General features: G+C 41.6%; 1 protein-coding gene across 1 annotated transcript in view; it reads right to left on the minus strand.

The window, feature by feature from the left end:
- PDE10A (phosphodiesterase 10A) overlaps positions 1–27,377 on the minus strand; it is a 165,903-nt gene that overhangs the window by 23,600 nt on the left and 114,926 nt on the right. The window contains exons 11-16 of the mRNA XM_056852634.1: positions 17,355–17,497; positions 14,036–14,128; positions 11,972–12,158; positions 11,406–11,548; positions 7,478–7,561; positions 798–948 (exon numbers count right to left, since the gene is read on the minus strand). Coding sequence (XP_056708612.1) covers positions 798–948; positions 7,478–7,561; positions 11,406–11,548; positions 11,972–12,158; positions 14,036–14,128; positions 17,355–17,497 — 801 coding nt within the window. The remainder of the gene's footprint in view (positions 1–797; positions 949–7,477; positions 7,562–11,405; positions 11,549–11,971; positions 12,159–14,035; positions 14,129–17,354; positions 17,498–27,377) is intronic.

The raw sequence follows: 27,377 nt of genomic DNA on the forward strand, positions 1-27,377 counted from the left end.
GGAATAGAATCCAACACAAAAATAAATGGGCGAGCCTTCTTTCATCTAGGAGCAGTGAGGGGAGCTGCTGAGTAGCAAAGAAATTAAGCCTAAGGATTATTATTTTTTAATTAAGGGAGTCAGGCAAAATGGACAGTGTGTTAGAAATGCTACTTTGGGGTTAGGTTAGGTGAGTGAATACACAATTTAAGATCCACAAGCTGAAATATGGGCCACTTAAAACAATCTAATCTTGGAAGGTCATTAGCAAGAGGATTTTGCTCTGCTCTTCTTACCTAATAGCTACAATTTAATCTTCCATAAATTCTAATCCATTTTAATAGGTTATAATGGTCAAATTACCATGCCTCTGGGGAAAGTTTTAACAGCTGATCAACCAGTTAATGTATGAAAAGGCATTTCCTTTTGTTCATTTTAAGTTAACTGTATGTGTTAACCGAACCAGACACACTCCATTTTCCAAAACCATTTTGCTTTTCCCAACCCCCTTCTAATTTTATCTATTGCTGTCTTGTTATAGCCATTTCTTTGTTGATCTCAAGTATTCCAGTATTTAGGAATTCTATATTGTAAGCATTCCATATCTTTTTCTCTACTTTTGCCAGTACTATTATGTTTATATACAGTGGTCACAAGTGTATATGCACTCAAGGGTGAGATACACAACTGATTAAATGTAGAACTGGTAAGACAGTTACATTATTTTCTTGTCAGGTACAACTTTGAATTCAACAAAATTTGAAATGATGCTATATCTGAGATGCAATTGTCAATACTAAAACGGGCTTTCGACTTACTTCTAAGTCAGAGAAAAGCTCATGGTTATGCTGAAGGATGGCATACATGCAATGGGCAACTGTAACTGCATGCTTCCAGTTGTGATAGGGCACACGGCGGTAGTTCTTCTTTACAGACATAGTAAAACGGCACAGTTTTTCTAGTTCGAAACTTTAAAGAAAAAAAAAGTGATGAGGCACAGGAAAAGTTTAGAACATTAACCCACATGTACAAAACAGTTCCCTTAAAAATGATTTAATCCTCCATCTATAAGGAGAAAAGAGAGAAGCACATCTGATTTTCTCTCAAAACCACTGGGCCCAGTTATTTAGCAGCTACTGAAAAGTGGGAAGCATTCTTGATACCAGTAAAATTACTTTCAAAAGCAAGCTATTTTGCAGAACATGAACAAAATGTCCCCTCCCCTCTCCATGGGGCATTTTTCACGGTAGATTTTGCTTCTGTTTTGCCACGGACTAAAAAAATACACGATTTAAATGTTTTTTTCATGGCCGCGATTATCTGTAGTTTTGGTTTTTCATGGGAACAAAGTACGCTGTATTTGACAACGGTTTGGTCTGTCCCTTTTGCAGGAGGCCTCCCCTTCCAACAGGCTCATTGTTTATGCCTGCCCCCAGCTCCGCCCCAACTCCACCCAGCAGATTACCTCGTGCGGTTCACCAGCCCCAGCGCAAAAAACAAGCACCAGTCCCTCTGGTCTCCTCCATTTTTCTTCCACCCTCGCTCTGTTCTGCTTTGGGAACAGTCAGATTCCAAATTGGGGGGGGGGGGAAGGCAGCGCTTTCCTCAAAGCTTCCCTCTATTTTCTATAGGTGTGGAACCCATTGCCCTTTAATGATAGACAGGATTGGGGGGGGGGGGCAGGGGATCCATGTGCCCAGAGAAGTGTTTAGCTGAAAGTGGGAGTGGCGGGGGGGGGGAGAGGAAAGAAGGCCCCTGGATTGCGCGCCGGCCATGATCCAGCCACATTGCATCGTGAGAGACAGGAGGGCTCCTAGCTTGTGCACCAGCCCCGATCCAGCCATTGTGCATGGCGGGGGGGGGAGAGGAAAGAAGGCCCCTGGATTGCGCGCCGGCCATGATCCGGCCACATTGCATCGAGAGAGAGGAGGGAGATAAGAGCAGGCTGGCCGCCACTCTTCAGATGAGTGGTGGGAGGGAGTTTTGCCTTGGGTTTTCTGCTCTCAGGATGCACATTTTTCCCATCCGAATTCTCAAAAATCCCCCCTCCCCGCTGGGGCAGAGGGGCCAACAGCCCCTTCCCTTGAACATCCCCCCCACTGGTCCAGCTGCCCTAGACTGAGCTGCCACCCAACCACCCCCAGCGCGGAAGGAGCACATGGCGTGGCCCCGCCGGTCTCCCCCTGGAGCCATCCATCCAACGTCCCCCTGGGCTTGGAAGTGTGGGCTCAGCTCCAAGGCCATCCCGGGCGAGGGGCGGGGAAGGCGTGCAGGGACGGAGGGAGAGAAGTGCCAGGATTCTATACAGGCAGGCAGGCAGCAAAAGGGGCGGTATTCTTGTCCGAGCGTGAAACTCCCCCAGCCAATCACCGTTCTTGGGGGAGGAGAAAGGAGACGTCCCGGGGAGCGAAGCAAACATTTTTTCATGGGCATCCGAGCAACAAAATACGCGTCCACAGGAAAGATCGTCTCAAAAGTGGTTTGGATTGCCTCTCTTTTAATGCGGCTTATTTTGCTCAGTGGGGGAAAATACGGATCTCCAGTGAATAACCAAAATTTGACTCCGACGCAAATCAGCGTCGAAACAGCAGCAAATCTCAGTGAAGAATACCCCCATGAGAAATATGATTTTTGACTGTTGCAGAGATATCACATATTTAGTTGAAAACAACAACACTGACAGATAACTGAATGGCATTCAAAAATTTTTTAAACAACATAGGTGAACCAGGTTGGTTTCCTCCACATGAAGCCAGCTGGGTGACCTTGGGCTAGTCACAGCTCTCTTAAAGCTCTCTCAGCCCCACCGACCCCACAGGGTGTCTGTTGTGGGGAGGGGTGGGGAAGAGAAGGTGATTGTAAGCTGGTTTGATTCTTCCTTAAGTGGGAGAGAAAGTCAGCATATAAAAACCAACTCTTGCTCTTCTTCAAAAATCCCTGCCCAGTCCTCAAATCCCCGAAGAGGGAAAGCTCACTAAACAAACGCCAAGCCAGAAAGAGAAAAGCAGATGATCTTGAAACTCTGTTTGAGGATCAGAAGGCTCACTTTAATACATTGGGATAAGAGCACGAAAGAACTAGCATTCATAGTTCTTACTGACTCCCTTCTGTCAGTGTGTCGGAAGACAAAACTAATTGAATGTATCCTGCTTCCTGCCTTGTGGGTTTTATGACAGGGCCTAAACAGCAGCAAGGGATGTTTCCCTTCCACTTTCCCACATGACTGAATGTAGGCTTGGGAGAGCAACGTTACAGGTCTTATGTCCCAGTAGTGAAACTACACACTCAAGAGAACCTCCCAGGACTTATGCTTTGCCACTGTTACCTGCTGGAACTATATCTATACATGCTTGTTTAAGTTTTGCAGAGTCCAAAACTGTAGCACAATTTCGGTTCCTTATTTAAACAACTACAGTTCTAGCGTCCACATGGCAAATCCGCTGCACCCATGGAGGTCCCTGTTATCTTTGTTGCGTGGGACTACTTCACACGTCCACTGGTGATTTCTTGAGAAGCATCCCTCAGCTCCCAGTAGAGGACAGGAAAGTCCTTTCATATGCACAGCTGCATGTCCACATCAGAGCCCCGCAGAGATTTTAATTGTGTGCCTGGAGTCCGGGATAAAATGTTTCCAGGTCGTTTCTTGGCAACCCGAATTATTTCGTATAAAAACACGCACGCGCACACACACATATTTGGAGGGAAAGTCTGAGTAGACAGAGGGCACTGATGTGAACCCAAGTTCTATTTCCAAGCTAAAATCACAGGTTCGTATTTCCCCCCACTCCATCTGTTCACAGCTGGTGTCCAGGCTAAAAGCTCTAATTACCCTTCCTCCATAATATCAGATTCCACATAAAGGCTCAATGCTGACAGCATTCTCATAGCAACGCATTCTTCGTTCTTCCAACTCCCTTCCCTGTTGCTGTTCCTGCATGTGCAAAATGGGGCAGACTTACATGGCAGGAAAAAGAAACTACCTTGCCTCTAAGGTAACAATTCAAGTTAAAATCTAGCTAATACATTTCACAATTCAAATTTGAAAATTTCCAATCATCAGTATGCGCAAAATTGATCAAAGAGCTTTAAAATATTTCCACAATTTTTGGTTAAAGCATCCATCAATAAGCACATTTATTCAGGACAGTTCCACTGATTTCAGTGAAACGCTTGCCCGTAAGCATGCTTGCAAATTTGAGTATACTCAGATTTTTAACCAAGTCAAAATTTAAGCATGAATCTGAATTCTATCTTTAAAAAATTTGTAAGTCGCTTCTCCAATCAAATTATGAGACCTATGACAATAAATAATTATAACTCACATCAGCATTAGTGAAGAGTGCATATTGATTTAATATACAGAATATTAACATACGAATGGATAGAGAATAAATGCCAACACTGGCATGTTAATATTCCCCAAGATAATTTGGTCCAACTTGTAACTAAAAGTCTTCCATAAAACTTTTTTTTCTTTTAAAGATTTTTGATATTTCAGTTAGGAATTAACAAACATTTATCTGAAATGTTTACTTTGTGTATTTGTTTCAGTAGTATTCATTCTAGTACCATGAAGAAATTCATGAAAGACTTTCAGGGGGACAGACATTTAGTTTTTCAAAAGTTCACTTAATCAGCTAACAGGAACAGAGAAAATCCCTGACATTTTCTAGTAGTCTTCTGTTTCAAAAGTTACGTTACAGAAAGACAGTTGATTAAGCAGAGATGGTTTGCCATGGCCGCCTTCTGCAGAGCCTTCCTTGGTGGTCTCCCTTCCAAGTACTGACTCTGCTCAGCTTTCGAGATCAGGCTATATACCATGCTGCCTTCCCAATGCACTGACTTACTATCCTAAACATAATCAGAACTTTTAATCAGTTTAAACTGATGAACTTTTTAATGAGACTGATTTATTCATAGGTCTGATTTGTTATCCTTCCGTATGATTTTAGATACATAGATCTGATAGTATTCAAATAGGCCAAAAGTGTAATTTTAGTTAAAACTGATGCCAAATAAGGAAAAAACTTTACATTTCTATATACAATTAATGTGGGATAGCAGGAGAAAAAATCAGGATGGTTTTGATCTACCATGCAAACAGCAAGCTGTGTGTGTCTGTGTGTGTGTGTGTGTGTGTGTGTGTGTGTAAAAGTGCCATCAAGTGACAGCTGACTTGTGGCAGTCCCAGCAAGGGGCTTTCAAGACAAGTGAGGAGCAGAGGGGGTTTGCCATTGCCTTCCTCTACTTCCTTGGTGGTCTTCCTTCCAAGTACTGACCCTCATTAGCTTACGAGATCAGGCTACACTATGCTGCCTTCCCCTCCTAAACAGAAATCTACTTAGGAAAAATGCAGTGTAATTATGACGTTGGTTGTAGAATGTTCAGCTTAGCATCAGAAAAAATTGATGGTGTGTGTCTTCCATAAAACATCTTTAGTTTGTTTCTTTGTAAAGATTCCTGACATTTCAGTTAGAAATGTCCCTTGCACACGATATTATTTAATACAGAATACTGCTCACACTATAGTTATCACAAAAATCCTAACAGAATTCCTAGCCCATAACAAGCTCAAACCTTCCTATTTCACAGTGCTATAAAGCATGGCTGAGAGTCTGAGAGAAATTCACTCCTCAATTTAAGGGAAAATCAATATACATTCCCATATAAAAAGCAACATAAAATATAATATATAGATATATAAATATATAAAATATAATTGTTTCCTTTAATTTTTCATTATCGCTGCAAAAACCTCTTCTATACACATCAAAGACATAATTATTGTCCTCTGAGCCAAACACAATCTGAAAAATTTCCCCAGTTAAAAGCTCTGTGGGGCTCTGAGGCACACATGGAGATCTGCAATAGCCGGAACTGCTCCATTCACTTTAATGTTCCTGATGCTGAAGTGACTGGGACAGTCCTTGCTCATGCACAGTTCCATGCCCGTATCGGAGTTCCGCACATGCACAAGAACTGCTGGATTGGGGCACATGTTCTTAAGGTATGTAGTACTCAAGTGCAGTTGATTACATGGGTAGCTCACACCCATCAACAGGTTTCTATGCATGTGAGTCGACCACACCAAGCTAAACTCTTCAGGGCTGCAACCTCTTACCTCTCCAACACTCTGCAGAGCATGAGCAAGGAGATCCAGTGTGCCGGCTGCACATGTTCATTGCGCCGCTAGAGAGGTGAGAGGGTGTGTTAGCCGAGTCACTAGGGATTCAGCTTCCAGTGGATGTCAAGGCTTTCAAATTCTGAACCGCAATCTAGCTGCTGATTCAGGCATTTATCTTTATCCTTCTTTTTTATATAGAAAATACATAGGAAATGAGGCTTCCCCAAGACTTCAGCATAAAAGAACAGTATATGCATACAGAATATGCGTATGGTTCAAGAAGCATAGTTCTGTTCCCTTCCCTGGATGGCACTAGAGTCCATTGACTTCCATTCATTCTATTGCACAATGTCTGCAGAGATCTAATAATGAATATCATGCATTCTGTCTCTAAGCATAAACTTACTACCACGAGAACTTAATCTGTTCTTCATCCCAAGCACTTGCTAAATTTCTCAGACTGGGCTAAGCCTAATGGATATGTCTCCTTTACGTTATTATTTGAGTCTACAAACATAAATTAGGCGCTAAAAATGAATGTATAAATAGTGGTAATTTTTCTGCTGAGTGTGATAAAAGTTGTATGGGTAGCACAAAAGCCTTTCTCTGCATCTGAAGCTAGAAGGAAGGACTCAGGGGTGGGGTGGGGCCCTTCCCGATAGCAGCCATTCATCACATCTGTCACTGTGATGTCTAGGGTAGATATGAGATGAAAAAATCTCTCTCTCGCTCTCATACACACACACATACACACACACCAGCACCAAGATAGATCAAAACATCTTTGCTCTCTGCTTCAAATCCTAATGGGTAATGCAAAGATGGTTTGCCATCTTTATCCCTTGTTGTACTGAATGGTCTGGTGGCAACACAGAATCAGTGTGACCCAAAGAAGAAGTTCCAAGTTGCCCTTTATAATTCTACAATATAAATCAAGTGTTGGAAAGAACTAACTTCCTCTTACAACCATTCCCCAAATATTTCATAAAACAGCAGTCTAATATCTACTTTTCCAACACATATTTTGAATTATGTACATATAAATGGACATCTGATGCCCTGCATGGAAAAAAACCCTTAAAGCAATCATCATTAATCTAAACAGGAAGCACTACTTCATATGAATTGCCATCACTGCATACAAAATAAGATAGCTGCTTACAGAAAGAAGGATAATAGTGGTTTAATAGGAGTTCAAACAGAACTCACATTTATAGTAGACCATGTCTCAACAATAGAAGAATCAGAGAATAGAACTGGAGCAGTCTCCTTTAAACAAAACAATCCTATACAGGCAAAGCACTGCACAATAGTTAAGAACTAAAAAATGTAACGAAATAGGAAAAAAAAACATTTGAATAGATGAATTCATACCAGCCTTTCCCACAACATTGATGGACCATATGGACAAAAATTGCTGGCCAGAACTCTTCAAAGGGGCTGATATCAAAGTGGTACCTGTTATAAAAATAAAATTAGTTATAACAAGACACCTGTGTGCACATTGATGCGTACGAATATAGAATTGTTTCTGTTGCAAACAAATTCCTACTGCCTTAATTTAAAAAAATGCATTTACATCTGATTTATTTCTGCTTGAGGACCTGAGCAAGGCTGTTAACAATAAGATGTTTTGGAGGTCATTAAATCATATGGTCACCATAAGTTGGAAGTGACTTCATCATCATAGACCTTTAATGGCATAAAAAGTATTACAAAAGAATGGGATCATAAAACTTAATAACAATAATTTAAAAGTAGATAAAATAAGGAACAATATGATCAAAGATCAGGACTTCCAAGATTTTGCACTCTCAGCACATCCGCTAAAAAATTGGCAACATCCTCAGTAATCTCTGGAATTGAATAATTCAATAAAAATTGACATTTTATTTTATTAGAGTGACGTTTAGAATATAACCAGATTTTTAACCATTTCCCACGGGATGTTTCATATAAAGAACAATCAAACATTATATGTTCAATTGTATCTAGGGAGTTGGAACCACAAGGACAAATCCGTTCCGGTTTTGGAATTTGATGGTACCTTCCACGAATGACTTGATGGCACTTCACACACACACACACACAATTCCTGCTTCTTGACCTGTACAAGCTATCACCCATTTGGTGTAGGGGTTAGAGTGCTGGATCAGCATCTGGGAGGCCAGGTTCAAATCCCCAATCTGCCAAGGAAGCTTGCTGAGCCAATCACACACCCTCACAGAATTGTTGTCAGGATAACATGAAGGAGAAGGAAATGATCAGAACTCCTTTGCATCCCCCATTATGGAGAAAGGCATAGTGTAAATGAAGTAAGTAAATAAATTTAGGCTGCTTCCTGAACATCACAATGGGCTTCATGAGTTCTCTCCAAAAGAACGCACGACTCACTTCGACACTCTGATGACTTGTTCAAGAAATGCTCACTACACTGTGCCTTGGGGAGAAATGGCAAACAAGTCTGAGCATCAGTTTTCTGTCATCTTCCCTTACATCGACAAGTTGTGCCATTTACCAGAGTGAGAGCACTGGGCTTCACAATTTGTTACTTCCTCTTTCTGAATACTGCAGTAGTTATTTGGTCCCCCGCTTTCCTTTCAGTGCAGGGTGTTCTTAGTCAAGAATACCCCAGAACAATAGCCTATATCCATATAAGTATTTTGTAGTTGTCTTCATACATTTTACGATATGGTTGTCACTGAGGTGCAGGTGAGGAATTCTATAGTATTCTTAATTCTGCAGTCTTTTCATTAAGGTAAAGGTCCCCTGTGCATGCACCGGGTCATTCCTGACCCATGGGGTGACGTCACATCCTGAAGTTTACTAGGCAGACCATGTTTACGGGGTCATTTGCCAGTGCCTTCCCCAGTCATCTTCCCTTTACCCCCAAGCAAGCTGGGTACTCATTTTACCGACCTCGGAAGGATGGAAGGCTGAGTCAACCTTGAGCCGGCTACCAACTTCCGTCGGGATCGAACTCAGGTTGTGAGCAGAACTTGGACTGCAGTACTGCAGCTTACCACTCTGCGCCACAGGGCTCCTAAGTCTTTTTATTAGCCTATTTTATTTCATATAGTGTAACTTCTGAGGCTTTACCATCCAGGTGGGTGGTGGGAGGAGAAGAGGTACTACTTAACCTTTTCCCTGTTTTCCTGTTGAAAACTATCACCCCTAAGATGCCTCAATGTGAATCCATGCTTTTCCTGGTGGCGCCAAGCCAGATAGAGGGATGGCATGATTTTCAGTAGGAAAACAGTATAAGGGGAAAATGTTATATTCCCCCTCTCTCTTCCTCTTGACATTGCAGTCCTAGAATCAGTACTGCATAAAACAAAACATCTACAAAAGAGGATTATGAATTATCCATAGCCTGTTGTTCTGTCTTAAGTCCAGTATTCATAACTGACTGTTTTATGGTTGAACTAATCTGATATATTCTGTCTTGCAGAAGATGCCTCAAGGTCCTGCACTTGTCCACTGGAGTGTAAGGGTTATCTCTGTACCCACTGTGCGAACTTGGAACTCCAGCCTCCTGTTGGCAGGAGCAGAGAAATCCCCAAGTGGAATATTTCAAGAAAGAAAATTCACAAGGGGAGGGAAACCCCTCCAAAGGATCTGAAGAACTATACTGACTGAAGAATAAGCATGATTGACCTCTGGAAGCTAGCATACTTAATTAGAGTAAAGGAGGAAAATGATAACATTGATGATACTGAAATGAATTCTTGATGATGACAAATACGAACACCATCTAAGTAGTAATAGTGTTTTTTTAAAAAACCCAAAAGAACATAATCCAAACATTCTACATTGTATTTTATCTCTTCATTCAATATCACATTTTCCTGTCAACATTCATAACCTCATGTTGAGGCTCAGAATGGCGGAGCTACTTGTCTTTTTATTATTAATTGCTCCTGCATCATAATTGTTTGCAGCAGGTGTTCTATTTCCCTTTGACTGAATTCAATAAAATATTAGGGTATGTTGGATACCCTGCATCGCACAGTCAGTCTGTTAGATCAGAGAGCAGCTGTTCTGCTTACACAAATGATTAAGTGCATTTTCAAGGTCCTTTCTTATATTTGAAAAGAAAACTAATCTATATATCTGATAGCAACACGAGACCCCCATCTGCGTATACCTAAATCCGTGGATTGGAACTACATGGATGCAATACAGATTTTTCTGCAAATTTGGGGTAGTCCCCAAGTTTGAAGAAAAATCTGAAAAGTTAAAAAAAGGCATGGGGTTTAAATTCCTCCCAGGTTAAAAAACAGTGATGTCTGCAGCACAAGCACAGACAACATTCTTAATAGTCAAAGTGGTGGCTGCTGCCGCTGCAAGGATCCATGCCAATACCCAGCCACAGCATTGGCGGACACCGGGAGCCTCTCTGGCCCAGTGGCAGAGGCAGATGCCAGGAAACTCTACAGGCTTGGAGCAGCACCCAGGCACCACTCTTGGCACAGCCACGATCCAAGGTGAGCGGCTGAGCCTGGAGTCACACTGGCTCAACAATGGGCAAGGGGGGGGGGAAGATGGGCTTCGCGGCCCCCCACTTGTCACGTGTATAAATGAAAATCATTTTTACTGAAAATGTAACTTTAGGGTACATATCTTTTAATATCAACCTGCTGGAACCTTAAGATGAATGCCAACCCCCAGAATGTGGAACTCTCTTCATTGTAACCAAGAAGCATGTTGGTAGCATCTTTGCTGCACTTTTGAAGAAATCTGAAAACTTTGTTGAAGTCTGAACTGGTGCACTAATTGAACCGCTGATGATGGTACCATCTGTTCTAACTGATCCTATGATTGTTTTAGGATGTTTCAAATATTTTAAGTGCTATTATTATTGTTGTTGTTGTTGTTATTGATAATGATAATAATAACAATAATAATGATGATGATGTGAGCCAACTGAGGAGAGCTGTTTGGGGCCAGAAGGTAGCAGAAGAATCTAATTACTTAATGAATTACTGCCAAGAACAATGTGAAAATATTTTGAAAGTGCATCTACTTGAAAGCCTACTACATTGGGAAAATACTAGGCCATGAAATATATGTGCTGGGGGAAGACTGAAAGGAGCATTTGAAAAAGGACTTCATGGAAGGAAGTGGAAGGCATCGATCATGTGGCTACTCTACAGCATGACTGTTCGATAAAGTCAATGGCTACTATATTGCTAGTGTTCCTGGGGACCAATTTGAAGCTTGTTCAGAGGCAGTGCAAAAGATGTCAAATAAATAAATATAATTTACTCCTACATCAAAAAAAGATTGCATTAAAACGTACAGTTCAATTTCTTGGGCAATATTTGGTGGAAGTTCACAGTCCATAAGGTTTTTCCATTCTTCTGCTGTACAAACACTGTGATAGGTAAGTTTCTCCATAGTTACACGGTAAATACACTCTGAATGGCGAATTTTGTGGTACATCTAAAATAAAAGATTTTTTAGAACATGAGACACAGCCATCTCCATTGAGGTATAGCTTTTTGCCATTAAAGTGAAAAATGTTTATTTGCAAATCATCACAACTTGAAAGTATCATGGTATTTTTAAAAGTGGTAATACATTAATTTGGTTACTGATATAGGATAGCATGAGTATTTACTATGAAGAAAAAGACATTATTTTAAACCTTAACCCCATTACAGAAGGAATCACCCACATTTTTGTCACTTCCCACCATAACAACGTTCTAATCAAATTTCCATAACTGATTTGATTAAATTAATATAATTATTAGTACAATTAATAGAACCAAAATTGTTGGTAGTAATTTATACAATAATATATTATCAAAATGAAGTCATTTCTTTTTGTTTCACTTAACTGTCTTTGTAGAGCGAAACTTACGTTAGCGCAGTGTAAGGCTAAAGCACAAAAGACTGCAAACATTTTAAAGTTGTTCTCATCTGTTTTAGAGAAGGCACTTCCACTTAGTTTGTTCACCATTTGTACAACACCTATTACACTTCCTCGGCTCACAATCGGCATGCATAAAATGTTCCTGGTGGTGTAACCTGTGTAGAGATCTACTTCTCTGGGGAATTGAGAGGGAAAAGAAAATAATGAATAGTCATTTGTTCCATAGACCTAAACTCTTTCATTCTCTTGACTTGTGACTATTTAATAATTTTTACAATTTTTATAGTACTTTTAGTGTTCAGATTATTTGTACATACATTATCCTACAGTTCTTGCAGAAACCCTTTAAGGCTGTAAGTACTGTTCTTCTGCATAACAGAAAGTAGCTTAGACTAAGAACATAAGAAAATCCATGCAGGATCAGAATGAGGTCCATCAAGTCCAGCAGTCTGTTCACACAGTGGCCAACCAGGTGCCTCTAGGAAGCCCACAAGCAAGGTGACTGCAGCAGCATTATCCTGCCTGTGTTCCACAGCACCTAATATACTAGGCACGCTTATCTGATACTAGACAGAATAGGTATCCATCATTGACTAGTAGCCATGGATAGCCCTATCCTCCATGAACATATCCACTCCCTTCTTAAAGCCATCACCACATCCTGGGGCAGGGAGTTCCACAATTTAACTATGCACTGTGTGAAGAAAGACTTCCTTTGTTTTGAATCACTCACCCTTCAGCTTCAGTAGATGATCCCGCGTTGCATTATGAGAGAGGGAGAAAAGCTTCTTCCTGTCCACTATCTCCATACCATGCATAATTGTATAGACCTCTATCATATCTCCCCTTAACAGAAAGTGGCCTATCTAATGATGAGTTCATGACAGATGCAACATTCAAAATGGGAGCTATATGATTCATAACTAAGTCATGAAGCCACTATGCTTGAGTAGCTATCTAACCACTACCTCTCCCATCACAGGAAGCTGCCATACAGATGAGGAACAGCTGAATCATGGTGCTAGAACTGTGTAGCTGAGGAAAATCTAAGATAGATTTATTCCCAACAGTGGGGTCAATAGATACATGAATAACTTCTAATATGCTGATATAAACAAATAGCTTCATCACAGTGGGGAAATATATCACATATCCAATTCTGAACATAGTATCAGAGTGCAGATGAAAAAACACACACATAGTGGAGTCCGGTACAGGAAAAAAAAGAGAAGTTTCTACAAAGCTGGTATAAGCCCCAGGTGTGCAAAAAAATCCCAAAGGTTAAAACAGCTGGGGAAAGTTTTAACCTACTTCCCAACACAGAAGTGATATGTGTGAATGGGATTTTCCCTCCTGTTTGAGTCCTCATGGACCCCCTACTGTTTCTGCCTAAATCCATGAATCCATTGGGAAGATAATTCAAAATTAAGAGGCAGTGACTTTTATGAAGTGGCAATTAGATCCATTTTATGTAGAATCACAGATGCACCTCTAAACATACCAGTCCCGGTAACTATATTTGGCAAATAATTTTACATTCATAAATATAAGACATTATCAAACTCAATTATTAGCAATCAACAGCATGACAATGTCTTATTTTTTAAAAAATGTAATCTCCATGATAACTATTAGAAAAAGTAAATTTTAGCAGAAAAAAGCAATTTTTAACGTAGAACTGTAAATATACACTTAACATTCCACTTTTAGGAGATAGCTAGTGATTATAACGGACAACCGTTTTATTTTCTAGGGTACCTGTGCCTAGCAGTGATGTTTAGGGAGCATCAAAAAATTAGACAAACGCCCTCCCCAGAAACAGCTTTGTTATCTGTAACCTGGAGCATCTTGCCAACAAAGTCTACCCTATAATACAATGCTGAGGGAAAACTAAGTCTGACCTAGTTAATTTGTGTTTCTCTTGTAGGTAGAAACACAAGTTGTAAAGCAGGGGTCTCCAACGTTTTTGAGCAGGCGGGCACCTTTGAAATTCTGACACTACCAGCTGCCTTTACTTACTACAATCCTAACTATGACCTACCAAGTTCATACCTGTTAAAGCGTGGATCTGCATAGGCATCAGGAATATTGAGGACTTCACCTGTTCTTGCTACTTGGCCAGCAATTCCTTTTTCAATAGAAAATCTGTACACAATGAAAAGAGATATACACATACTGAAGTATTCTTTTTTAAAAGGTTATACAATGATCCACCAAAGATTAAATTGGACATAGTTCTTATTATTTATTTACTTCATTAATATCCAAGTTTCTCCTGTTAGAAAATTCTTCCTAATGTCTAGACGGAAACTCTTTTGATTTAATTTCAACCCATTGGTTCTGGTCCAACCTTCTTGGGCAACAGAAAACAACTCGGCACCCTCCGCTATATGACAGCCCCTCAAGTACTTGAAGATGGTTATCATATCCCCTCTCAGTCTTCTCCTCTTCAGGCTAAACATACCCAGCTCCTTCAACCATTCCTCATAGGACTTGGGTCTCCAGACCCCTCACCATCTTTGTTGCCCTCCTCTGCACACGTTCCAGCTTATCTACATCTTTTTTAAATTGTGGTGCCCAAAACTGAACACAGTACTCTAGTTCACAGTACTAAACACAGTACTCTAGGGCTGTCAATTCAATCCAAATTCTCAAATCTCAACCATCAGCCCCACTGCAGAGTTCTGAGAATTTGGCTGGGGGAAATGTGCATCGAGAAAGCGGCAAATCCAAAGCAAAACCTCCCGTGCATAAATAGCTAATGAGAAACAATGGGAGGTTTTGTCTTGGATTTGCCGCTCTCTAGATGCACATTTCCCCCATCCAAATTTCCAAATCTCAACAATAAGCCCACCTGCAGAGTTTTGAGAATTCAGGTGCTGCATCCAGAAAGATAGGACTCAAATCCCATCTCCTGTTTCCCATCCCAATGCTTTATTCCTTGTAAGCTAGTGGGGAAGTCACAGGAATGTGCCCAGAAAATGTGCAATTATGCCTGCTTTTGTTGCTTGTTCTAGTGCTTTTCTTCCCCTACCTAGCAAAAAAATTCATTATCCTCACAAGAGCATTGTTTCCCTAGGATCCCTGATACTTGGCCTTTCAAGTTTATTCTTTTTTTTATTAATTGTTTTTATAAAGGGATACAATAAGTGGAAAGAGGGATAAAGGGGGAAAAGTCAAACCTAATTAGTCTTCCGAGCATTATACAGTCTAAAATAGGATCATATAGGCCTTTCATGTTTATTCTTGATGTATGTTTCCTCATCTATATTCTTGAAAGGCCACAGGTCTTTCTTGTAAATTCTCTTCCATGAGCTGAGGAGCTGGCTGGGTACGCTGTGAATTTTGCTACAAACATGTTCATCAGTTGAACTTACTGTGGTCAAAGGTGTTGGTTAGTCATGAGCCAATCACCCAGCCTGTTGGGTTAGTGCTGAACAGCCACGATAGTTTGTCAAATAGGTTTTGCACTGGGGTTTTTGCAAAACTTTACATGCACCAAGATGCTGCTGATTCAAACTGACTGGCAGCCATTAGCATCATTAGGGGACTACTTAGACAAAGATCAAAGGGTAGGATTTTATTAAAATGCAGTATTCATTTATGACTGTTTTCTTTGATTTATGACTGATATAGGAATCTTTTTAAACAATTGCTTATTGAGGGGAGCAATTAAGCAGCAAGGAACCGGGGTAATAGAGCTCAATTAAGCTGTGTGAGAACACATATGCACAAAAAATCAATTGTTCTACACTGTGTGGTTAGGAATAAAATACAGTGAAGCAACGTGCCAAATAGCTATACGTGGGTTAACAAAAAGTCCAACTGATCATCAAAAAATCAGCTCCCTGTTCATAACTGGCAAGCAGGATGTAAGCAGAACTGCAGAGTGTTCAAACATCCCTAGCTGGGTGATGGGGTATGAATATCATTCTCTGTTTGCTGCCAAAGGGGATGGTGGCATAATGGGATTCAAACCCATATCCACAGAAATCTGTACAGTATGCTAGTTACAAGCTACTAGCATTTGCATTACAGGGGTTAAGGGTGCAGATGGTGTTTATGTCTTCCATGTTGCATTTTTCAGAAGTGCCATTATTGCCACGCACGGACAGGTGCCTTCCATCAACACAGCTCATATGGTACCATAAACGCACCATTCTGTGACTGATGGGTGTTTCCTGGCAATTGTTATAAAAAACAAAACAAAGGGTAAAGAAACAAATTAATAAAATCAACTGAGGCAACCTATAGATACTGGAAAAGAATACATAAATGGGTGCTGGTGACAGCTGTGCTGGACATTAAGTCTTGGTTTTTTCCCACTTGTTGCTTGGGAGAACGTATTATTACAGCATCTAACACCGATGAGTTTTAAATTGATGGTTACGTTTTAGTTATACTGTTGAATTGTGACTGATGGGTGTTAGTAATGTTGCTTTGTTCCCTGTTGTTTAAAATGGTACTTTCCCTTTAATTTTGCTGCTGAGAGTGCTTAGGATACCAACTTTACTACACTGTAGTTACTGGAACATTACAGGGGAAAAACCAAGAGAATGCACTAAACCTGCACATACTCAGCAGATTGCTTCCATCAAATCATCTCTCTTTTTTTGGGCTGTCAAATCATAGGTGACTAAAGGTGACCCTGTTGGGTTTTCAAGGCAAGTGATGTTCATAGGTGGTTTGCCATTGCCTGCCTCCATGTCATGCCCCTGGTATTCCTTGGAGGTCTCTCATCCAAATACTAGCCAGGGTCAGGGCTGAGAGTATGTGACTTGCCCAAGATCACCCAGCAAGCTTCCATGACGCAAACCTGGGTTTCCAGGTCCTAGTCCAACACCTAAACCACTATACCATGCTGGCTCTCAAACCCTCTTTTAGAATTGCCTATATTAGAGGCAAACAACATAAGGCTCTCAGGCAAAAAGCTTTCCCCCTCTTCTGCACGGACCATGGATCTTACACTACCACAGGCCCTCAATAGTCTCCTCCATGAACATTCATTACAATTTACTCGATTTCGGTCTGACCATTTCGCATTAAGCAATTCCTGTATTTGAAAAACTGTAACATATTTTAATACTTTTAATTTACCTACATTTGAGCAGCACTGGATTTTTCCTTACATGATTTCCAAAAGGACCGCCTCTAGAAGATGGCATTTCCAGGAGTGATGCTATAGCTCCAGAGGTGTGGCTTCACCAACAATGCAATATCATTCCCAGAAGTACTACCTTCTGGAGGCAAGTCCTGGTGGGAACTATATCACAGTATGACAAAAACTGTCATAGCACCTGCACATATGTGAAAGAACTGGGCAAAGACATCTGTACAGAATATTAAACTACTACCTGCTTTCTCGACCTACCTTATTTCTTTGGTCTTCTTGAAGACAGGTTTCCCTTCGTTTTCTTCACCAATATCAAATAGGTCTGAATACAGTTCCTTGTTCTTGTGGTCTACCTGGAATAGTGCACAGCGGTCTGCATTCACCAGATTTTTTGCATATATCTACAACGAACAAAACTAGAATTAATCAGGATTGGCTCAGACAAGTCTGTGTTATCTTTAAACACTGAAGGTAACAATTACAAAACTTTACAAAAACCCTATAAAAACAGAGAAGTTTAATTAGGCTGCTGTTATCCAATTTCCTTGTTTTACATTAATTTTTCTAACTACAAGCTTCAACTGACCCTTGTCTTTGCTGCTTTTTGCTACCAAACATATCCCTCAGTAGAAAATTCTTCTACTAAGGAGGAGCAGGTAGAAGGAAAGAGTGATGGAGGAGCATGGTAGCTGATGATATATTTTAAAATTATTTCCAGTTGGGGAAAGCTAATGGGGTATGAGTAATTTCTGAGGAGCCACAATAAAGGTAAGTAAGGCATGGACCATCAAAGATAGACAAAGACCCTGTGCTTCCAGAACTTATACCTGTCTTGTACTCTACCAGAAAACAAAATGGCATATTTCTCAGAAGCTTGGCTACTCACCTAACTGTAAATAGCAGTTAGAGGTCCGTTTGCTTTTCTAACTAATTTTTACTGCTTTAATAGATTTTATAAAAGATAAGCAAAATAAATATTTTGTGGTTTAGTGCTATTCCTCTATTACATTGAGGGGTTCAATTGTAATAAATAACTGAACAAATTCTAATGCCAATAATAAAAATAATGTAGCAGAGTCATCCTTACAAACTATGATTGCAAGCCATTTTAAAAGTATCAGCGTTATTTTGAAGTGCAAAATAACCATTTGGGGGAGATGTGCTATCTAGCACTACACCTTATATTCTCACTTTTTTACCCCTCAGTGATTTATACCAGTATTTTTGTCAGGCAGTATATTAAGCACTATGAATATGAATTTACAAATGTGTCTAATAAAAATCAAATGTCCTCTTGTGTTTTAATATGAATGGACTATGACAGGTCTGGTTGTTTTTCTGGTGCCACCACAGTGTGTCCATGGCTTTCAATTTTCAAATCCCTTCACTGCGTAGTAGTAGTAAAAGTTGAAGGACGGGCAATGAAGGGAGAGTGGGACTCAGCAGATATGTTCTGTCTAACCAGAAAATATACTCCATTGCACCACACAGAACAGTGAAATAAAAATCTGATCTACGTAAGAGAGACCACTGAATGAATATCTGAGATCTCTCATCCTCTAAATGCAGGCCTCAGGAAGCTGATTATGCATGTCCATTAATTCACATGTGTGGCAGGAGAGAGGAGGGTTATATTTTTAATATAAAATGAGATATGTGAGCGAAGTGAGGGAACGCATCTGTCCTCAAGTATCTCATGTCACTGTTCTCTACTGTTTGAAGCATTCTGTTTTCTCCAGGCAAGCCCACAGGCTCATCAATGAGCATCAGGAAATAAGTTAAGCATGAACTGGAAAAAATAATAATGAAAGGAATCAGCCTAACCCAGGATTCATGTGTGATATGTATTTTGTGCTCTTCGTTGCTTTTCTTTTAAAGTAGCATCCCACAACCTCTCCCTTGCCCTATCAGGATGTTATGGGTATGAAATGACAGTGCAAAAGGGAGAATTTTTATGACCTTCAAAACACAGACACTTTCTCCACTCTGTCTGCAATCTGATGAAGAGGGTCCCTTTGGAAACACTGCACTCCCTGAGAACTGCATCCCAAATAAATGGGATGATAAAAGGTTAGAGACAGAAATCTGTTGTGCCTTTCATTGCTTCCGTCGAGGATCTCTTTGTGAAGGCTACAATCCCGGAGAATGTCACTTCACACCATTTCTGTGTGTAGAGAAGGGGTGTGTGTGAGTCACAAGCAGAAATGTGTTTCCCATTGAACCCAATGGAAATGACTTCTAAATCAATTGACTAATATGAAGATCTGTCATAAATATAAAGCTAGTTATAATTTTTAAAAAGAAACCCTGAAATTCACACCCAAACAAAATTTCTACACACAGCTCTACTGAACACCGAAAATCACAGACCTTATTCACAGCGAACACAATAGCTGAAAACAGAACATTTATGACTACCTGTTTTTGCCAGGACTAAATAGGTAGCATTAGGGAAGCTACTGTTATCTGAACTGTCCCCCATTAGCAGTATGGGAAATATTAACACTGATCTTCCTTACAGGTATAAAGCTTAATGACATTTTGAGTATGAGACTAGGGCTGTTGAAAAAAAAATTCGGTAAAGTTCAGCTTCAGCAAAATTCGGCCCTTTTAAATTCGGGCCGTGTCGAAGTCCAAACTCCCCCGCTTCGGATCCCCGAAATTCGGGCAAGATCCGGAGTTCAGGGGAAAATTCGTCCCCCCACGGGCCTCCACGGGGCTTCCATGAAGATGCGCGGGGGGCCCTTTAAACAGATCTGCGCCTAACAGCCCCCTGAAGGCGCGCGGGGGGGGAGCCGAACCCCGAATTTATTTCCCGAACACCCCGAAGTCGGGGAATTTAGCTCCCCCCGTTTACCATCTATTTTGAATTCGGTTCTTCCCGAACCGGAAACCGCCGAAACGGGGGAAATTCGGCGTTTTTTCAGTTCGGGACGAACCAAATCGACAGCCCTATATGAGACTCTTAACAGTGTAAAGTATTATATAAATGTTAAGTAATTTTATCAGTAGTCTGAGGTAGGGCTCTCATTCAAAAATCTTCATCAACTGATCACATCTTGTTTAGTTATTAGAATTAATTAAATGTGCATACATTTACAATGGATAGCCCCAGGCTGGCCTGATCTTGTCAGATTTCAGAAGCTATCCAGGGTTGGCCCTGGTTAGTGTTTGGATGGGGAACCTCCAAGGAACACCAGGGTCATGACGCTGGGGCAGGCAATGGCAAGCCACATCCTAATGCAGGGGTGGGGAACCTTTTCCATGCCCAGGGCCATTTCCATATTTATAACAACATTTGAGGGCCATACCAGTCGTAGATATCCGGCAAGGGGGGGGAGAGGCTAGGGTTGCCAGGTCTCCAGCCACCTGGAGAAACTATACAGAGAAGGAGGGGAAGGAAAGGAAGGAAGAAAAGAGAAGGAGACAAAGAAAGAGAAAAAGGGAGGGGTTCCCAGCTTCCCCCCTCACACACACGCAGGCGTGCCCCTGGCTGCGCAAGCTTCTGCGGCTTCTCCCACCTTTGTGCGCGCGCACACACACACGCCAGCCTGCCCCCAGCCGCGCACGATCGAGGAGAAGCCTCCACGGCTTCCCCCGCCTTCGCGCGCGCACACACGCAAGCCAGCTAGCCAACCCCCAACTGTGTGAGCGGCCGGGAGCAATCAGAGAGAAGCCGCCGCGGCTTTCCCCTGCTTCGTCACCAGCACACACACAAGCAAGCCAGACAGCCCCCAGCAGTGCAAGCAGCCGTGAGCAATGGGGGAGAAGCCTCCGCGGCTTCCCCACGCCTTTGCGCTCGCGCACACACGCACACAAGCCAGCCCCCAGCCGCAGGAGCAGCCGGGAGCAATCAGAGAGAAGCCTCCGTGGCTTCCCCCTGTTTTGCACACACCCACACACAAGCAAGCAAGCCAGCCAGCCCCCAGCCACACGGATGGCCAGGAGCGATGGGGGAGAAACCTCAGTGGCTTCCCCTGCCTTTGCATGTGCACGCACACACATTTTACCTGTTGGCCTCGGGGGAGAGTGAGGGGAAGGCTGCGTAGGAGCCCACCGAGCCAGCGGCAGGGCAATGAGAAGGGGAGAAAGGCAGGAGACTCAGGTGCCCACAACTTTAAAACGCGCCGCCGCCTATCAGAACCCAATATACTGGCTTTCAGAAAATGGGGCAAAACCTACCTTTTTAAAGGCTGGTTTAACACCCCATTCCCGAGGGGGAGGGCTCAGGCCAGGGAGAGAGGCAGGAGCTTCGTGTGCCCCAACAACTTTAAAACGGGCCGCCTTCGCCAGGGCTCAGGCCAGGAAGAGGGGCAGGAGCTTCGGGTGCCCCAACAACTTTAAAAAGGGCCGCCGCCGCCAGGGCGCAGGCCGGGGAGAGGGGCAGGAGCTTCGGGTGCCCCAACAACTTTAAAATGGGCCGCCAGGGCGCAGGCCGGGGAGAGAGGCAGGAGCTTCGGGTGCCCCAACAACTTTCTCTCCAGGAACAGGAAGCAGGGAGACTTGGGGGAAACGCCCCCACAGTCACCCAATCAGCTTTTAGTTTTGTTAGCATGCTCTCCTGCCTCCCTGCAAAGCCCGAAGCGCCCGGAGAAGGGCCTGGCTATCAATAGCTAGCTCCCGGTCTCGGCAGGTGGGCCATGGAGCTCCAGGCCTCTGCAGGGAGGCCGGGGGCCGGATAAAATGTTCTCGCGGGCCGCATCCGGCCCGTGGGCCAGAAGTTCCCAACCCCTGTCCTAATGTGTCTTGTCTTGAAAACCCTAAGAGGTTGCCATAAGTCAGCTGTGACTTGACAGCAAAAAAAAGGTAGAAAGAAAGAGTTCTGAAGAACAAAGCATACTTTGTTTTTAGATGATGCCCATGCAGTTTTGCAGCAGGCATTATCTCAGAAAAGCCTCTTTCCATTTTCACACAAACAGGAGGGAATGCCTCTGCTAAGGTTTTAGCGGTTTATTACCAGGTACAAATTAAAGTCCTTGCTTTTACCTATAAAATGGCCTGGGAATGGCATATCTAAAGGACTAAACTGTCCCCTATAAATTTGCCTGACCATAAAGATCCTCAGCAGAGGATACTTTCCAAGTGGCTCTACCTTCACATACTAAATGAGTAGCTACCAGGGCTAAGGTCTTCTCTGTAGTGGCTTCCTATCTGTCCAACTCCCTTCAGTGATCTAACTACCTGTACTTACTGATCTTCAGGCCTCAAGTAATTACAGTTTTATTTACTAGGTCTCTTAGTAGCATTTGAAAGAGATTTAATTTTAAACACTACTGCTGCTTCTGGTATTTTGAGTTCAGAAGATTTCAGGGGAAAAACATTTCTTCCCCCTCAGGACTCCCCCCGTCCCAGTTTTCCAACGGAACAACTGAGAAATGGGGGGGGGGAGTTGGACTCCTATGAAATATTTTCCCTTTAAGAATGAGTGAAATGTTCCTTAAATCAATATTTTTCACACTCAAATGGAAAAACTGGAAATTTGGGAGAGCACTGAAAAAGCCTTGTTTTAAAAAGCATTTAACTGTTTCTTACATGTATAGCATGAGAAAGTCAGAGGAAATTTGGGGGGACACTGAAAAAGAAGAAGAAAGAATTCTCTTTTAGAATGAATGAAATGCTTAAAATGGGTTTTGTCACTCAAAAAATGTATACTATGAAAAATCCTTAGACATTTTCAGTCTTTCCAATGGAAAATTTGGGAAATTTTGGGGAACACTGGAAAAAAAATTCTTGTGATTTTTTTTTCTCTTTTGGAATGAGTGACATGAAAGTTTTATTTAAATTCTGTAATATGAAAATTTTACATCACTCTAGAGCATTAGATAATTTTGGCAACAATAAATATGCTATAATGTATTTAATGATATATTAAAGGTAAAGGTAGTCCCCTGTGCAAGCACTGGGTCATTAGAATACATTATTAAAGTGTTCAGTATTTCAACATTACAAGGTTTAACTTAATATCCAGATATGCTGGTAGTTCTACCCATTATGATTGTAGTAGAATGCTTCTGTCCTAATTATATATTTTCTTTGTTTACTGCAGGATGTTTTCTACTGTCAACTTTTGTCCACCCCTCAGATGGTAAAAATAAAGATGCACATGTTATGGTAGCATAGGATGCAGCAGATTGCAACTCCTTTTCATGTATTGGGCATACTTGCAATTTTTCATATAGAAAATGAAGACCATTATAATTTTTAACTATGTAAAATAGTACAATTTGATATGTTATGTTATAAATGATGCATTTTGTGTTTTTTGCTCAGCAAGGAAGTTTAAGTTTGACAGGAAAAGTAAGTACTACATATATTTCATCCCCCCCATCTTTTTTTCTGGGGAACCCCCACCCCCCAAGCTTTCCATAGCTTCGAAATTCCTAGAGATTTTACATCTCTAATTTTGAGGCCTCCTGCTTTTATGTAATTTTACAAGTGGAGGGGCCACATGGATTTGCAGGGGGCATTTCATCCCCCCACTATTTGTTTTTTCCCTTTCCTGAAAGCCCCCATAGCCTCACCCCTTTCCCAACCTTTTTCTCTCCTTTCCACCTACCACGCAACTTATCTTTATCCACCCCCCATCTTCAACTTTCCCTCCTTCCCTCCCCGGCAGCTAAAACATTTCTGGAACAGTTGTGTGGTGCTGGCCACTGGGCCCACCAGTACAGTCCAAGTCATTCTATGGGGTACCTGCAAGGACTTATGTGAGATACCTTACTTCCCAATATCTTCCTCCCTACACTATTTCTTATATCCCTCCTCCAAAAGGTAAAGGTCCCCTGTGCAAGCACCAGATCATTCCTGACCCATGGGGTGACATCACATCCCGACGTTTACTAGGCAGACTTTGTTTGCGGGGTGGTTTGCCAGTGCCTTCCCCACTCATCTTCCCTTTACCCCCAGCAAGCTGGGTACTCATTTGACCGACCTCGGAAGGATGGAAGGCTGAGTCAACCTTGAGCCGGCTACCTGAAACCAACTTCCATTGGAATCGAACTCAGGTCGTGAGCAGAACTTAAACTGCAATACTACAGCTTACCACTCTGCGCCACAGGGCTCTTCCATCAGCCCTTATATCATCCCCCTTTTCCCTTCATTTTCTTCTTTCCATTCACCAACCAGACTATTTTTATCTGCCCCCCATCTTCAGCTATATTTATTATTTATGTACTTTATTTCTTTTTTGCCTTTCTCCACAATGGGGATCCGAAGCAGCCTACATCATTCTCCTCCATCTTATTTTCACAATGACCCTGTGGGTAGGTTAGGCTAAGTGTATGTGTCTGGCCCAAGGTCACTCAATGACGGTCTCCCAGATCCTGATCTGAAACTCTAACCACTACATCACACTGGCTATCATGGGGTTGCTACTGTTGAGCAGTAGCAAGCAGCTGGGCTTGGGTGAGACATGCAACTTGCATGACAGTAAGCCGTCTAGTGATTGCTCCCTGCTCTGGCCCTTACTGAATTCCTCAAAGGCCAAAACAGTCCAGGAAATGGCCCCATCCCCTCTTGTTGCCTTTTACTGACAAAAACCAAGCCTTAAAGACTAGCAATATTGTTGAGATTGCCTAGAACTGGCCACTGAGGGCACTGATTTCTTAAAGCGACAAGCCTAGAATTTGGGGGGTTAACCCCCCTCATGTTTTTGTTTGTTTGTTTGAGTTCAGATTTTTTCCCCCCTGCAAACCTAGGAGTTTTTCAGTTTTGTAGAAAGATATGTCTTGTCTGTTCATGACTCCAGTATCTGGATTTAAGTATCTACAGATTTGGCCATGTTGAGAACTGGACATATTAGTAACTTGTTTTACCAATATTTTAATATTTTTATCAACTATCTCCAGGACTTGGGCTGAAAGGCAGGACATAAATACTTTAAATAAATAAAATTAATTAATAAGATGCTGCTTACCACTTGCTTTTTAAATAAATACTTTATTCAACATAATGTTTTAAAATCTGCCACCCATAGTTGATTAAAATGTTTCAAATCAATAAATCTGATCTATCAACTCCATTTCATTGTTGTAGTCTCAAATAATACTTCTTAGCAAGCCATCTAAAACAAAACAAAATTTACTATCTGTAACCTTGAATCAGCAGGTTGGAATACATATTATATTCGACATCTTATATTGGTCTAAATCTTTCAGTGTGATAGGAAGGAGAGAGTGCTGAATGTAGACATGAATCTTACTTCCTGGGAGTTGACATGTGAGGTGCCCACTGGGGTCTGTCCCTATGCTGCTTAACAATTATATAAGACTATTAGGAGAGGGCCCTGACCTGGAAGGCCCAGGCTAGCCTGATCTCAGCAGATCTCAGAAGCTAAGCAGGGTTAGCCCTGGTTAGTATTTGGATGGGAGACCACCAAGGAATACCACGGTTGATGTGCAGAGAAAGGCACTGGCAAACCACCTCTGCTGGTCTCTTTCCATGAAAACCCCCCAAAAGTGGTCGCCATAAGTTGGCTGCGACTTGAAGGCACTTTACACACACACACACACACACACACACACACACACATTAGCAGAGGTTCCTATTGTTTTGAGATCATGGTCAAATGGATAAGGATGAACAAGTTGAAGTCCACATAAGGTGGAAATGATACTGATCAGAGAAGTTAGTGCCCTGTTACCTGTGTTATATCGGGTGCCACTGAAGCTAGTAGATTCAGTAAAGAGCATAGGGGTACTCCTGGACTGAACCCTATCAATGGAGAAGCAGGTTGGCATTGTTGCTAGGAGTGCCTTCCTTCACTCACCTCTGGCCAATAAATTTTACTCATGTTTACACTTAGCTGATCTGGCCACAGTGATCCATGCTTCTTTAACATTAAGGCAAGATTACTGCAACAAGCTTTATGTGGGGCTGGCCCCTAAAGATGACACAGAAGCTGCAACTTGTCCAGAATGCAGCAGCCCCTCTATCAATAGTATTAAAACAACAGTATTATGGCAGCTGCACTGGTTATCTGTTTTCAGATCCAATTCAAAGTGCTAATGTAAAGCACTTTAATGTTAATGTATCCTCATATCTGAATTACCACATCTCCCCATATGAACCTGAACAGACCTTAAGGTCCTTACAACATAATTTGTTCCCATTTGTATCCCTTAAAGGAGGTGACATCTGTGACTATTTGGACAAGAATGTTTTCTATGGTAGTCCCATCTTGATGGAATGGGCTGCGAATTGAACTAAGGACTACCTTTTCCTTTATCCAGTTGTGTCTGGTTGGCTTTATTTGCTCGTTTTATTGTAAAACTGCTCAAAGCAGAAATACAGTAAAGAATTAAATACTTGAACCATGACATTATTTCTGAACTGACTGTACTTCACGTTTGCAACTCTCAATGTGAAATGGGACTCGGAGGGGGGGAATCCAGTCATTAAAGTGTTAATTTTGCTATGGGGCTACACCAATGATGCCCTTACATTTGTCTGTGTAAAGTGCTATCAAGTTGCAGCAAACGAACGGCGACCCTGTAGGCAGGAGACTAACAGAGGTGGTTTGTCATTGCCTTCCTCTGCATAACAACCCTGGTATTCCTTCGTGGTCTCCTTCCAAGTACTAACCAGTGTCGATTCTGTTTAGCTTCTGAGATCAGATGAGATCAGGCTAGCCTGGGCCATCCAGGTCAGGGTCCCTTACATTTAGTTAAGTTTTAAAAGATTGAATTAAAGGTAAAGCAAGAAAGGGCAAGTGAATTAAGCCCTGGTATACAAAGGTAATTGTAACTTTATATTTAATATAGTTTAAATATAACAGTACAGTACTTTAAGAACTGAGTATTGAGAATATAATTCTGTAGTGTGTTATAGCTTTATAAAACAAATCAGATGCAACTAGATCTAGAATTGCGATGGCCAATGGCTATATACAATTAAAAAAATTCATTCATTCACATTTTTAGTTTTAATTTACCGCTATAGAATACATGTGTGCTCTTTGAGGTGCTCAAGTGAACCTTAACCCCTTTTAATCACCACTCATCGTTCAATAATGATAGTAGCTCTTTTGTAAAGCTAGGCCGTATTATTCTAAGTAAGTACAACAGCAAGTTAAAGAGCTAACCACAGGCAGAAATTTATGGGTATCTTGTGAAAAAGTCCAGTTCTGCAACCAACATAGTATCAGTGACAAAGCATCTTGGAAAAGGTAAGAGTAAGGTGAGCTAAGCACCTCTGTGAATTCAGCAATAGGGAGAGGAACCCAGGACATTAGCATCTCTTTTTCTCATTGTGGTAAACTTTAGAATAACTCCATAGTTTTTG

The sequence above is a fragment of the Euleptes europaea genome, chromosome 7 (genome assembly GCF_029931775.1).
Source record: "Euleptes europaea isolate rEulEur1 chromosome 7, rEulEur1.hap1, whole genome shotgun sequence".
Taxonomy (NCBI): Eukaryota; Metazoa; Chordata; class Lepidosauria; order Squamata; family Sphaerodactylidae; genus Euleptes; species Euleptes europaea.